At 44.2% G+C, this 15,000-nt stretch overlaps 3 protein-coding genes across 3 annotated transcripts in view; 2 read left to right on the forward strand and 1 right to left on the reverse strand.

The window, feature by feature from the left end:
* Positions 1 to 1,293, reverse strand: part of LOC311073700 (kinesin-like protein KIF1C) — a 37,520-nt gene extending 36,227 nt beyond the window's left edge. The window contains exon 1 of the mRNA XM_084099647.1: positions 792 to 1,293. The gene's annotated coding sequence lies outside the window, so the exon portion shown is untranslated. The remainder of the gene's footprint in view (positions 1 to 791) is intronic.
* Positions 1,294 to 2,066: 773 nt separating this feature from the next.
* actl6b (actin-like 6B) lies at positions 2,067 to 11,845 on the forward strand. Its single transcript, XM_084099556.1, has 14 exons — positions 2,067 to 2,428; positions 4,779 to 4,855; positions 7,150 to 7,315; positions 7,390 to 7,490; positions 7,806 to 7,903; positions 8,024 to 8,118; positions 8,200 to 8,306; positions 8,671 to 8,760; positions 8,864 to 8,925; positions 9,020 to 9,134; positions 9,630 to 9,710; positions 9,811 to 9,906; positions 9,978 to 10,064; positions 11,618 to 11,845. Exons 1-14 carry the CDS (start codon positions 2,404 to 2,406, stop codon positions 11,696 to 11,698), a joined length of 1,281 nt encoding a protein of 426 aa, XP_083955682.1. The 5' UTR covers positions 2,067 to 2,403; the 3' UTR covers positions 11,699 to 11,845.
* Positions 11,846 to 12,416: 571 nt separating this feature from the next.
* The window catches only part of LOC311073240 (SPRY domain-containing SOCS box protein 2), a 3,465-nt gene continuing 881 nt past the window's right edge, over positions 12,417 to 15,000 (forward strand). The window contains exons 1-2 of the mRNA XM_084098779.1: positions 12,417 to 12,460; positions 13,658 to 14,369. Coding sequence (XP_083954905.1) covers positions 13,697 to 14,369 — 673 coding nt within the window. The 5' untranslated portion in view covers positions 12,417 to 12,460; positions 13,658 to 13,696. The remainder of the gene's footprint in view (positions 12,461 to 13,657; positions 14,370 to 15,000) is intronic.

Genomic DNA, 15,000 nt, shown 5'->3' on the forward strand with positions numbered 1-15,000 from the left:
CACACACAGTCAGAGGGTGTTTAAAGGGCAGAAAGGAATGTCATGTGTGTTTGCTGTTTAGCTGCTCCAGCTGTCACAATGAACACACACACACACACACTCACTAATGTGTTCAGACATGTTGTGTCTCTGTTGCTCAGAATTAAACTTTCATTCTAGATGATGTTCCGGTTCCGGACAGTTTTACAGTTTAAAGTGAGCAGAAAAACACACACTTCTGCTAAAACACTGAATCTGCAGCAAAAACACGATTATTATCAGTATCTGTCACACAGATGACTCTCTCTCTCTCTCACACACACACACACACACACACGAGTCCGTGTAACTAAAGGTTTGAGAGACATTTAGCTTTATTAATCAGCATATTAGAGCCTTTCAAAATAAACAATGTTATAATGTCGAATAGTTTTAGAGATGGCGATGTGAAGACAGAAGCACTGGATTAACTGTGTTTGTGCTCATGATGAGAGTTTTGATTATTAGAATATGTACGTTGTTTGTTTATAGTAACTTAGTTTAATAATTACTTTGTGCAAAATATAAAAATTTGTCCATATTTAAAAGGTAACCCCTGTGTGTTTCCTCAGTCCCTGTGCCATACACGTAGAACATATGGTCTAACCTTTTATATTCATATCCATTTGGGAGAAATATTTGATTATTTTTTGGTTATTATTGTTATAAATCACTGCTTTGGCTCTTGGGGCCCAATATCTCAGTTAAAGGGTTCAACTGTACATGATGACTGTTCTGTTCAGCTCTAACTTATATGGTTCTCAGAGACTCACCTTCACCGAGACCCGTCGGATGAGAGCTTCCCGTGAGTCACCGTCAGTTTACCGTGAGTTTCCGTGAGTGTACCGGAGGACGCGGGCGGGGGCGCTGCGGCTCTCCGTCTCTCTGACTTTCACTCGATTTATATTTACAAACTTTGACACGGTCTTTTCTCTTCTATTTGCGCGTCTGACGGGCGAATCTCCCTCTCGTTAAGCCCCGGGGCCGCGCGAGACTCCCGCCGGTGTCCTTTAGCCGCTGACTGTCACGCGCGCCGGTGAGAAACTTCCCCGCGGAGGCCGCGCGCGCGTCTGGTCACCCGCAGTGCCGTCGGTGACGCGCTCTCCCGCCGCTGGAACGCGCGTCCGGTGTGTTTCGGGTCCGATTAGGATGATTTTAGGGAAAAGAAAATGAAAAATATTGAGGAAAAAGTCGCCGCTGGCCGCGGTGTGTGCGCGCGCCCCCCACCCCGTCCCGTCCTGTGCTCGTGCTCGCGCAGCCGAGGGTCCAGCGAGTGACGTCACGACAGCGAACCGGACACCGGGGCGGAACCTTAAACACACACACACAGAGAGAGCGATACAGTCATTTAACAACATACTATATAAGCCTATATTAGCAGCGAAATGTCTGTGCACTTTATTCTGACTATTTTCCACATTTTAGAATAATAAACAAAAACAGGAGGTGGAAAAAATGTGAACAACAATTCAGTTATGTATACAAATGTAAAGAAAAGCACACACGTTTGAAATCTTTAGATCAAAGGGAAACAAATTCAGTCAAATCAAATGTATTCCAATGTATCACCGGTAGCGCGCACGCACGCACGCGCACGCACTATGTTACAGCTTTATTTGAGTTTTGCTCTGAATATGATTCAAAGTATTTCTGTGGTGTTTATTATTATGATTTTAGTGTATAGGCACGTGACAGTCACGTGTGTGTGTGTGTGCGTGTGTGTGTGTGTGTGTGTGAGAGAGAGACAGAGAGAGAGAGAGTGTGCGTGTGTGTGTGAGAGAGAGAGAGAGAGAGAGAGAGAGAGAATCTGGATGCAGGTGTTTCCTGAACACACACACTCTTACCACACTGATCATTGTTTCCACTGTTCCAGTAAATTAATATGGATCTATTGATGTACCAGTTTTACTGTAGTATGTGGTGTTTTTTTTGGTGTTTTTTTGGTGTTTTTTGCCAATAGACAGTCATGTTGTCTGTATGTTTATTCATGCTTTATGAAATGATATTGCTGAAAAGCAACGCATATTTGATTTACTTCTTGCTAAACGTATAATCCGTTCTTAATCTGAACTCCGTGATGACAGAATGTAAATATAGCCTAACAAATATTCGTCATTACGGATATGAAAGAAAAAGTAACTGATTAATTTGAAATGTGAAAAAATTTAAACGTTTTGTCATATTAATAAACGGCAGCACGTGACAGCACGAGGGTCGACCGGACACTCTCCGGGATACGTCACCAGCGCGTGACCGGTGACAGCGGCAGGACGCGCGTGCGCGTGCGGGAATATTCGGTCCCGTTATTCCCCCATCATCACGATTCCCCGTGCCGAACGGAACACACCCGGTGAGAGCCGCGGAATCCGGATCAGTAAACGCGCGATGAGCGGCGGCGTGTACGGCGGAGGTAAGACGAGTGATCATCATCATCATCACCATGACAACCGCATCCCGCATCAGTGGTACCTGTATTCATAATCATATGATCTACATCAAAGAATACCATGTGTTATCACGCGCATGCGCAGTCATTCCTTTATCATGATGGATTTTCAATGCAAACACAATCCTCTCATATATCAACACCTGAATGGAGTTCTTCAGGACAGGAGATGCGATGTGTTATGAAGAAGTCCCCTGTAAAAAAAAAACAAACATATATATATATATATATATATATATATATATATATATATATATATATATATATATTGAAGTTGTATTAAGAAAATACAATTTCAGTCTTTCAGTGTGTTACTTGCCATTTCTTTGTAATTATTTGTGAAATTTACTAGCAATTTCTCTGTGAATATAGTTTGAAAGTAACTGAAGTGTTCTGTCTTTTAGTATGAGTGTCACTCTTACTCTATAGTAGGGGTGGAGCCGAACCCGAATACGGTATTCGGAAAGGCACAAATAATGTGTTTTTTACGAATACTTATTTCGAACAAATACTTTAAAAATATTTGTATTCGGGAACAAGAAAAACTTTATTTCAAAAAGCTGCGTTTCCTGACCGGCGGTGCTGCTGATGTGGTGGCTGTAAATCCACTTGTTGATAAGAAAGGAGGAAAGAGCCACATATGGAAATATTTTGGATTAGGCTAATGTCACGTTGTCATACGGGGCCGTTCACATAGCGCGTTTTTTGCGCGTGCAGATTTCAAATGAGCGGCGCGGTTGCATAGCAACGACAGACGCCACCAGAGAGCAAGCGCTTGTGGAAAGGAGAAAGCGGTGCGAACTGCGCTCTCCATGATGACGAGGAAGTATCAGCAAAGAATTAATTGATTTCTAGCCCTTGCATTAGCTTTATATTTATGGAGATGAGAAATGAAATAAAAAGCCGTCATTATGTTATTAATATCAGTCCGTCAGAAAAGCAGTTCGGCTTATTCTTGGCTGGATAACTCTTAACAGGTTTACAAAGCCCTTTTAAAATGAAATATGAATGCAGTTTTTGGATTAAATAAAAGTACAGTCAAGTCAAATAAAACACGTTTTATCTCCTGTATAGTTTGGTAACACTACAATAAGATACCATTCATTAACATTACTTAATGCGTTGTCTAACATCAACACATTGAGTGAACAATATATTTTTACAACATTAATTAATGTTTTGAATGTTATTTAATACAAACACTTGATTGGTCATGTTTGTTCACTTCATTCATTGTGCATTAAATAATGTTAACATAAATAATGTTAACTTTTGATTTTAAAAATGTTTTTTTAAATTAACCCCAAGGAGAATAATTACGACAGTATATAGCCTAACTATTGTTTATTGTTAGGTCATTTTATCTAATGTTATCTAACAAATGGAATCTTATTGTAAAGTGTTTTTAATACTACAGTTTCCATCTTTGTAACCGATACACTTTAATATGTAAACTTAATCTAAATTAAGCTTTGGTACCAAAAGGTACCGAGAACCGTGGATTTTCACTGGTATTGGTACCAAATACTAAAATTTTGGTACCGTGACAACACTAGTAGCTCTGTTAGCTCGGTAATTTAGACAATAGGCTGTTGACAGAGTAACGTTAACGTAGGTAATGGCTGTTATGTTATTATTATTTTTTTCAATGACATTCGTTGTTACATGTTCATTGCTGGATTTAAGGAAAAACATCAACCAATATTGCATATCCATAATTATTATAATTAAAGAATACTTACACTATAATGTAAATTAGAAGTGTAACGCAAAAAAAATGGATTTTTACACCTATTTAGAATTTTACTCAAATACATACAAATACAAATACAAATACTTTTCCCCCCTCAACAAATACAAATACAGATACAAATACCGGCTGCTTTGCACATCCCTACTCTATAGCCTAGTGTGCTCCAAAACAATGACTTAAATCATATTTAGAAGATATAAGTGTTGAAAACTCTCAGTCTTTCACTTCTGCCAATATGGATGAATGATTTTGATGACATCACTTTGCACTGTCCAATCAAATGCTCTCTAGAATCTGAAGCTCCGCCTCTTACATTATAAACACACGCTTGAGTCTTTATAAATATATTTATAAAATAGTTATAATTACTTATTATAAATGAGTATAAATGGAGCTATAATTCACTATAAGCATGGCATTATAGAAAGTGTTATCAAAGTTTCAAATAAAACTGAGTTGACACAATATTAATACTGAGATAATAATCATACTCTCTCTCTCTCTCTCTCTCTCTCTCTCTCTCTCTCTCTCTGTGTCTCTCTCTCTCTCTCTGTGTCTCAGATGAAGTGGGAGCTTTGGTGTTTGACATCGGCTCTTTCTCCACTAGAGCAGGATATGCAGGAGAGGACTGTCCCAAGGTAATCATCCCTCCATCCCTCCCTCCACCCATCATCCCTCCCTCCATCCCTCCCTCTACCCATCCCTCCATCCATCCCTCTAACCCTCCATCCATCCACCCATCATCCCTCCATCCCTCCCTCTACCCATCCCTCCATCCATCCACCCATCATCCCTCCATCCCTCCCTCCCTCTACCCATCCCTCCATCCATCCCTCTAACCCTCCATCCATCCACCCATCATCCCTCCATCCCTCCCTCTACCCATCCCTCCATCCATCCCTCTAACCCTCCATCCATCCACCCATCCATCCATCCATCATCCCTCCATCCATCCCTCCATCCATTCATCCATCCATCCATCATCCATCCATCCATCCATCATCCCTCCATCCATTCATCCCTCCATCCATCCCTCCACCCATCCATCCATCCATCCATCCATCCATCCCTCCATCATCCACCCATCCCTCCCTCCATCCCTCCCTCCACCCATCCCTCCATCATCCATCCATCCCTCCATCATCCATACATCCCTCCACCCATCCATCCATTCATCCCTCCATCCATCCATTCATCCATCCCTCCCTCCCTCCATCCATCCATCCATCCATCCCTCCACCCATCCATCCATTCATCCCTCCATCCATCCATTCATCCATCCCTCCCTCCACCCATCCATCCATCCATCCCTCCACCCATCCATCCATCCATTCATCCATCCCTCCATCTATTCATCCATCCCTCCATCCATCCCTCCACCCACCCATCCCTCAATCCATCCATCCATCCATCCCTCCATCCATCCATCCATCCATCCATCATCCCTCCCTCCACCCATCCCTCCATCTCTCCATCCCTCCACCCATCCATCCATCCCTCCATCCATCCCTCCACCCACCCATCCATCCATCCATCCATCCATCCATCCATTCATCCCTCTATCCATCCCTCCCTCCACCCACCCATCCCTCAATCCATCCATCCATCCATCCCTCCACCCATCCATCCATTCATTCACCCATCCATCCATCCACCGACCCATCCATTATCCATCCGTCCATCCATTCATCCATCCCTCCATCCATTCATCCCTCCACCCATCCATCCATCCATTCATCCCTCCATCCATCCCTCCCTCCATCCATCCATTCATCACTCCATCCACCCATCCCTCCACCCACCCATCCATCCATCCCTCCACCCACCCATCCTTCAATCCATTCATCCCTCCATCCATTCATCCCTCCATCCATCCCTTCCTCAATCCATCCATCCATCCCTCCACCCATCCATCCATCCATTCATCCCTCCATCCATCCTTCCCTCCACCCATCCATTCATCCCTCCATCCATCCCTCCCTCCACCCACCCATCCCTCAATCCATCCATCCATCCCTCCACCCATCCATCCATTCACCCATCCCTCCCTCCATCCACCCATCCATCCATCCACTGACCTATCCATCATCCATCCCTCCATCCATTCATCCATCCATTCATCCATCCATCCCTCCCTCCACCCATCCATCCCTCCACCCATCCATTCATCCCTCCATCCATCCCTCCCTCCACCCATCCCTCTATCCATCCATCCATCCCTCCATCCATCCCTCCATCCATCCATCCATCCATCCCTCCACCCATCCATTCATCCCTCCATCCATCCCTCCCTCCATCCATCCATCCATCCCTCCACCCATCCATTCATCCATTCATCCCTCCCTCCATCCACCCATCCCTCCATCCATCCATCCATCCATCCCTCCCTCCACCCATCCCTCCATCCATCCATCCATCCCTCCACCCATCCATTCATCCCTCCATCCATCCCTCCCTCCATCCATCCATCCATCCCTCCACCCTCCATCCACCCATCCATCCCTCCATCCATCCATCCATCCACCCATCCATCCACCCATCCATCCCTCCACCCACCCATCCCTCAATCCATTCATCCCTCCATCCATCCATTCATCCCTCCATCCATCCCTCCCTCAATCCATCCATCCATCCATCCTTCCCTCCACCCATCCATCCATCCATCCCTCCATCCATTCATCCATCCATCCATCCCTCCATCTATCCCTCCCTCCACTTTGAACACAAATAGACTTTGAAGTTAAATTAAATGAAATTAAAGTTGTTTAAATGATAATTAATTGATAACTTTTGCAACACTGTTATTATCCTGTTTATTCCTGGGATGGTGACATAACTTGATATCGTCCACCCATAAAACCCAAAGCTTTGAGCATCGTCCTGAGGGAAAATAGTGACTAGAATATGATTGAACACACATGATTATTTCCAGGCGGATTTCCCCACCACTATAGGAGTGCACACAGAGGAGGAGGGGCAAGCTGACGTGGGGGCGGAGCAAGAGACCAACAGTGGGCGGAGCTACTACATTGACACCACAGCGCTTCATGTGCCACGGGCCGGTGTAGAGCTCATCTCTCCACTCAAGAACGGCATGAGTACGACACATTATAATCATTTAACATAGACTGCAAAAGTATTTTCTACACATTTCTATTATATTCCCCGCTAGTTGAGGACTGGAACGCTTTTCAAGCCATAATCGACCACATCTACAGCAAACACATCAAATCTGAGCCCGGTTTACACCCTGTTCTGATGTCCGAAGCTCCCGTAAGTACATCAGCACTCGGTCGGTTATGCCGCTTGCTACGCCAGTCATGGGTTCGATTCCCAGTGAATGCATGAACTGATGAAATAAAGTGGTGGAAAAAAAGTAAACAAATAAGTATTAGAGTAAAATGTGTAGAGTTTTAGTGTACTCAAGTATTCAAAGTACTCAGACATGTAGATTTGTTCTGACTGGATCTCTGAATCAGTGAGTTGTTCAGTTCAGTTCCCGAATGAATTATTTAGGGTAGGGTTTAACGCTTGTCTGAGTTCAGTCTGATTATGGTGCTCACCTGACCGGGTTTCCTCTCGTGACAGTGGAACTCGCGGGCGAAGAGAGAGAAGCTCACTGAACTCATATTCGAGCATTACAACATTCCCGCCTTCTTCCTGTGCAAGACCGCCGTGCTCACCGCGTATCCAATCAGAAGCCTCCGCTCAGGAACATCAGCCAGTCAGAATCCAGAGTGCTCGAGCGCTTGAGTTGCCTCATGTGTTAATGATGTTGTACGTCACCTTAACCTGATTGACCGCAGCTTTGCTAACGGCCGAGCCACCGGGCTGGTGCTGGACAGCGGAGCCACACACACCACTGCCATCCCAGTGCATGATGGGTACGTCCTGCAGCAAGGTAAATAGAGGAGCGTGGATTGGATGTTTCAGTCCAGCACGTCCGCGGCCGTCTGTGTTTGACGAGAGCTCTTGTGTTCAGGGATCGTGAAGTCTCCTCTGGCCGGTGATTTCATTAGCATGCAGTGCCGAGAGCTGTTCCAGGAGATGAACATCGACACGGTGCCTACGTACATGATTGCATCAAAGGTAAAGGTGTCACACACACACACACACACACACACACCCAACCCCTGAACCTACCCATCTCTCTCTCTCACACACACACACACTCTTACACGCACACACACACACACACTCTCTCACACACACACACACACACACACATTCTCACACACACACACAAAATCACACACTCTCTCGGTCTCATTAACTCCACAAACTGGATTGATTTATTAACCAAACCCAAACAACAAGCCCAAAAACGCTTTTCTGTGAGCCTTATCAGCATTACAAACATTAACAACACACAACGCCTCTGTCAACGGAGGTTTAGGATTCACTCCTGAAACTTCACTGTGTGTGTGTGTGTGTGTGTGTGTGTGTGTGTCAGGAGCCTGTGAGGGAAGGAGCTCCGCCGCTCTGGACCAAGAAAGACAAACTCCCTCCAGTCAGCAAGTCCTGGCACACGTACATGTGTAACGTAAGATCTGCAGGAACTCACGAATGAATCCGTGTGTGAAGTGTGTGTGTGTGAAGTGTGTGTGTGAGTGTGTCGGTGTGATCCATCAGTGTGACTCTTTCAGGAGGTGATTCAGGATTTCCAGGCATCAGTGCTGCAGGTGTCGGACTCTCCGTATGATGAGCAGTGAGTAGAACCCCCCCCACCCCCCCACCCCCCCACCCCCCCCCCACACACACACACACACACTCGTCTGATCTCTGTGTGTGTGTGTGTTCAGGGTTGCTGCACAGATGCCGGCGCTGCACTATGAGATGCCGAGTGGCTTCAGCACAGATTTCGGAGCCGAGAGATTACGGATCCCAGAGGGCCTGTTCGATCCCTCCAACGTGAAGGTGAAGCGCGTCACTCAGTCCGGGAGTAATACAGTCTGGAAAAATCATTCAAGTTCAAACAATTTGGAAAATTCATGGAAATGTTAGTCATTGAAATAAATCAAATCTTGAATAAATATGGAAATTTATAAAATCTTGAAAAATCATGGAAACTAATATGATTTGGAAAAATCATGAAAATCTTAGTCATTGAAATAAATAAAATCCTGAAAAATCATAGGAATTAATAAAATCTTGAAACTCCATGTGCAGTTTTATAATGAATCTAAAATGTCAAATTACATCGAAAAATAAAATAAATTTTATAGAGTAGAAATTGCCATCTGAGTGCAAAAACACCTGTAAAAAGAACCCTGTAATGACGAACGGAGGGAAAAGTCCTGTAAATTCAGTGAAAAGAGGTCTGAAGAATCATGGAACTGCAGTATCTGAATCAGATGAAGTGTGTGTGACGCTCGCAGCAGATGAAGTGTGTGTGTGTGTGTGTCTCCTCAGGGTCTGTCTGGAAACACCATGTTAGGCGTCGGACACGTCGTCACTACCAGCATCGGCATGTGTGACATCGACATCAGGCCGGTGAGAGCAAACGCTTGGGTTACTCACTACATGTTCAGCAGTAGCAGAGCCACTGAGGTCTGAGATGAAGGTGTGTGTGTGTGTGTGTGTGTGTGTTTAGGGCCTGTACGGCAGCGTGATGGTGACGGGGGGAAACACACTCCTCCAGGGCTTCACCGAGAGACTCAACCGAGAACTGTCCCAGAAAGCTCCTCCGGTGTGTTCCTCATCTCAGACGTCTCAGTCGGATCTGGTCTTCACACACACTCACGCTGTCTGTGTTTGCAGAGCGTGAGGCTGAAGCTCATGGCCTGCAACAGCTCCATCGAGAGGAGGTTCAGCTCCTGGATCGGAGGATCTATTCTCGCCTCGCTGGTGAGACTTCAGTGGAGTTTCAGGCTGATTTAACTCTCAGAATCACATGATTAAAATTATGCATTCATATTCTGGTCGTATCAACCACCTCTACACAGTTTAGCTAATGAGGTCATGCCATATTTATACATATCTTTACATTTACATTTAATCAATTAGCAGACGCTTTTATCCAAAGTTCTGTGTCTCTTTGGGATGATGCACCACAAGACACCGTTCGTTCACCTGCAGAACACAAGCTTCTGGAGACACATCGGTCTGAAGTAGTGAGTTTAGGTATAGAGGAGCAGAGCCAGTGGCTGATCGGCAGAAGAACATCAGGGCCTTGAATCTGATGCGAGCGGCTGTTGGAAACCAGTGCAAGTTTATGAGGAGAGGAGTGACGTGTGTCTCTTCGGCTCGATGAACACACTCTTGCTTCAGCATCTGGAGCAGTCGCAGAGGTTTGACTAATGCTGGAAGGAGAGAGCATTACAATAGTCCAGCCTGGAGAGAACAAGAGCTTGGAGAAGGAGTTGTGTAGCTCCGATAGGAAGGGCCTGATCATCCTAATGTTGTACTAGGCAAATCTGAAGGGCTGGGCAGTTAAAGCAATGTGGTCTGTGAAGTTCAACTGATCATCAATCTCAACTCAAGGGTTCCTGGAGGGAGTTATGGATGATGAACAGCTGAATGGAGAAGTTGTGCTGAAGGGATTGGTTGGCCGAGAACACGAGCAGCTCTGTCTTCACTAGGTTGAGTTGAGGACGGTGGTCCTTCATCCAGTAAGAAATGTCTCAGACAGGCTAAGATGCCAGTGGCTCCCGTCGGATTCTCTGGTTGGATTGAGAGGTAGAGTTGTGTGTCATCAGTGTAGCAGTGATGGGAGAAACCATGTTTCTGAATGACAGATCTAGTGATGACATGTAAATGGAGAAGAGAAGCGGTCCCAGCACTGAGCCCTGAGGCACTCCAGTAGCTAGATGTTGGTCTTAGACACCTCACCTCTCCACGACACCCCGAAGGACCTACTGAGAGGTCAGACTTGAACCACTAGAGTTCCTGAGATGCCCTTCATCATGAGGATTGACAGGAGGATCTGGTGGTTAACTGTGTCAAAGTACTGATGATTTGAAATCTACTCTTGAGTCTCAGAGCTTCAGTAACCAAGAGCAGAGCTCAGAGTTGAGTTACGCTTCTGAAACCAGACAGGTTGTTGTCCAAGAGGTTGTTGTGTGTGAAGAAGGTAGATAATTGGTTGAAAACAACTCGCTCAAGTGTTTTAGCAATGAATGGAAGAAGGGATACCGTCTGTAATTTTGCTGGATTTAGAGTGTGTTTCTTAAGCAGTGGGGTTACCTGAGCCTCTTAAATACTGTGGGAAAGATACCAGTGTGAAGAGAGGTGTTGATATGAGTGAGTGAGCACTGAGATACACTCACACACACACACACACACACACACACACACATCTACAGACACACTGTTCACCTGTCAAACAACGGCAGGTTCTGTAAACTGTGATGAGTTAGACTGTAGATCTGCACTGACCGCATGTGTGTGTTCGTCCACAGGGAACCTTCCAGCAGATGTGGATCTCAAAGCAGGAGTACGAGGAGGGAGGAAAACAGAGCGTGGAGAGAAAATGCCCCTGAAACACACACACACACACACACACACACACTCTCTCTCTAACAAACACACACACACACACACACACACACACACACACACACTCTTACACACTCACTCTCTCTCTCTCTTAAACACACACACACGTTCTCTCTCTCTCACACATTCACTCACTCTCTCTCAAACAAACACAATCTTACACACATGCAGATACACACTCATAAACACATACACACACACACTCTCTCTCTCTCTCTCTCTCTCTCTCTCTCTCACACACACATAAACCCCCGAACTACTGAATTATGATTCTGTACAAACTATATGTCACATGGATACAATATTTACAGTAACTGTAACTCAATAAACTGAGAAATGCCTTGATTTGTTCAGAAAGTTTCATTCATGTTGAAAACTGAATCTGACTTCATCTCATCTGTATATATGTGTATATATACTGTATAATATTTATATGTTATACAGTGTTTTATCATTTTAATACACTGAGAAATGAATAATGTAAAGCTTGTTATGAGTTCAGTAGAGTGAATCTCATGAAACTTGCTACCTTATATTATAATAACATAGCCTTATATACACGAAATCATGTTTACCATGGTACATCATGTTACGAGGATATGAATGAAATACGTCACCGGGGAGAGCGCAGACGTCACTCTCGGTACCGGCCTTGACGTCGCGGGAGCGCGCACGGGAGATAAGTGACGTTTAAATGCGGGATGAACGAACGAGCGGCGCGGGGACACGCGGCGCGCGCACTCACGGTAAGAGCCGGTCACTGGCTTACAAACTTTAGTCTTTAATACGAGTTTAAACTGCAGAAATACAGAATAAAAGAAAATTAGCAGCATTAATAATCATCTGTATTTAAACCGCTATTTAACCAAGTCGATCCCGTTGAGATTTAAATGTTCTGGTAACACTTTACTTTTACACGAACTTAGAAGGAACAATACTTCTACAGCATTTATTATTTATTAATCTTAGTTCATATTAATTTCAACATTTACTAATACATTATTCAAATTAAAGGTTGTATTTGTTAACATTAGTTGTGAACTAACATGAACAAACAATGAACAGCTGTATTTTTATTAACTAACATCAATTAATAAATACAGTAACAAATGTATTGCTCACTGTTAGTTCATGTTAGTAAATATATTAATGTTAACTAATGAGACCTTATTGTGAAGTTACCAATGTCTTTAACAAGAGCATAGCAACACATTAAATGACATTAAAATAACCCTCATTTCTTCCTTCTAGAGCAAAAGATAAACAATTAAAGAGGTTATTACTGTAACTACTTGGAAGTGTAATTATGTGTGTGTTAAAACTGTGTTCATGTTGTTTTGAACAGTAACTATGAAATTTTAATATAATTACCGGTGCTGTTCATAATGTTTGACCAATAAAATATTGTTTAACACTTTATTTTGAAGTGTCCTTGTTACATATGTCACATGTACTTGCCATAGTAATAACAGTAAATTATGCATAATTACATGCAACTAACCCTCAACCAAACCCTAATCCTATAGTAAGTACATGTTAATTAATATTACTCCGTACTTAAATATATAATTACACTGTAACAATGACACCTTAAATATTAGAGTAGGCTACTTAAATAATTGACTTGCTAATAATGATTTTAATTCACATTTATTTATTATAGCGCTTTACACAACACACACCGTTTCACAGCAGCTTTACAGAAAAGAGTCCACATTACAGTTTACAGTGATCTGATAAGTGTTATGAGAAGTTATGTATTTCAAAAAATGTACATACAAATCACAGTATTAATTTAAAGAATGTAATAATTTAATTCAGAAACAATGAGCTCAATGAAGTAATGAATACTGGTTTGTTAACAAATGTTTAATTTAATCATATAGTGTAGTTTGATGAATGTTGTATTATAGTGAGGAGTGTTGTTTCGTGTCTCTGAACAGGAAGTTGATCTAGTTCTGCGATCGCTGTGATCTGATTGGATGGGTCTTACACTGAGTTTCTGGCTGAGGGACGGCCATCTTAAAAAACACCACAGATCCTCATCCGCGTTCAGTCCGTTCGCTGAAGCCCCGCCCATTCGGCTTGCGGTGCTTTTGGACACGCCCCCTGTCGCCCCCGGCAACCCTCGATCACGGTGGAGCCCGACGCACCTGTCGCCTAACCTGCAGGTGTGTGTCTCGGGCGGGAGTGTGTGTCGAGCCCGCGTGGAGCAGAGCAGTGATGCGGTTCGTGGAGCCGTTGGCGTAGAGGTGGGGCTTCACATATGGGAGGTGATGTGGGAGGAGCTACAGAGAGGAAGCCACGCCCTCCTGGGCGTGTCCACACACACATGCCCCCTGCAGGCCTCTGGCTACACAGCGCTAATAGGTGGAGACTCGTGTTCCTGGGGCTGGGACCTCTCGACCAATCAGCTTTGGCATGATGGGAAGAGGAGGCGGTACCTTGGGGGCGGAGCCTCGGATATCCCAAGCGTTCCGGATCGTGTGTTAGTGGTTCTGGACGCAGACGCGGGGACGCTGGGATACGTGGTGGACAACTGCTATCTGGGCGTGGCCTTCAGGGACCTCCCCAAAGGGGCGGAGCTATTCCCTGCCGTGAGCTGCGTGTGGGGAGGAGCTCAAATTTGCATACGCTACCTGTGTGGCACGACACGTGAGTGTGACATCATCACGTCAGTATCAAATAGTGTTTATTTAGTAGTTGGCGTGTCACTGACTAGACAGGCTGACTAGACAGACTAGACACTGACTAGACCAGTGTTGGCGGTAACTCATTACAAGTAACTTGAGATTACTTAATCAGATTACTTAAAGGACAATTCCGGTATTTAACACTTTGAGTCTATTTTGTAGTTTGTTTTGGATGAACAAGAGTGGTGGACAAAGAAATTTTGACAATGGTTCCTGTCTCGACTTTTTGACTATTTTAGAATTGCCCATGACCGCTTTACAATGTGAGTCTATGGCCATGCACAAACATGCCCTTAAAACAACCCTTAACGTTCGTTTTCAAAACTGTTCAACTCACCGAGTGGTTAGTGGTGTTCGTTGATGATTAAAAACAAATATATCGGCGCAATGTATGATTTCAATCCGTTTATTTTTCTATAGTGGAACTATTTTTTCAGATACCTCACAACCGCGTATAAACTTCCGCTCTTCCGTTGCTCTGCTCACGCTAGCCTTCTGAGAGACAGAGAACCGAGCGAAAAGACCTAAAAGACTACAACCAAATGTAAACAGCCCCCTTTCAGTTTCCGGTAGCGCAGTAATATCAACGAGCA

This window comes from Abramis brama (genome assembly GCF_963993115.1).
Source record: "Abramis brama genome assembly, chromosome: 22".
In the NCBI taxonomy this organism is placed as follows: domain Eukaryota; kingdom Metazoa; phylum Chordata; class Actinopteri; order Cypriniformes; family Leuciscidae; genus Abramis; species Abramis brama.

Excerpts from the sequence above, each read along its gene's own strand:
- actl6b (XM_084099556.1), top strand. The coding sequence starts at position 2,404 with ATGAGCGGCGGCGTGTACGGCGGAG. Across the intron at positions 9,711-9,810 it reads GTGACATCGACATCAGGCCG|GGCCTGTACGGCAGCGTGAT; the intron begins GTGAGAGCAAAC and ends GTGTGTGTTTAG. Across the intron at positions 10,065-11,617 it reads GATCTATTCTCGCCTCGCTG|GGAACCTTCCAGCAGATGTG; the intron begins GTGAGACTTCAG and ends GTTCGTCCACAG.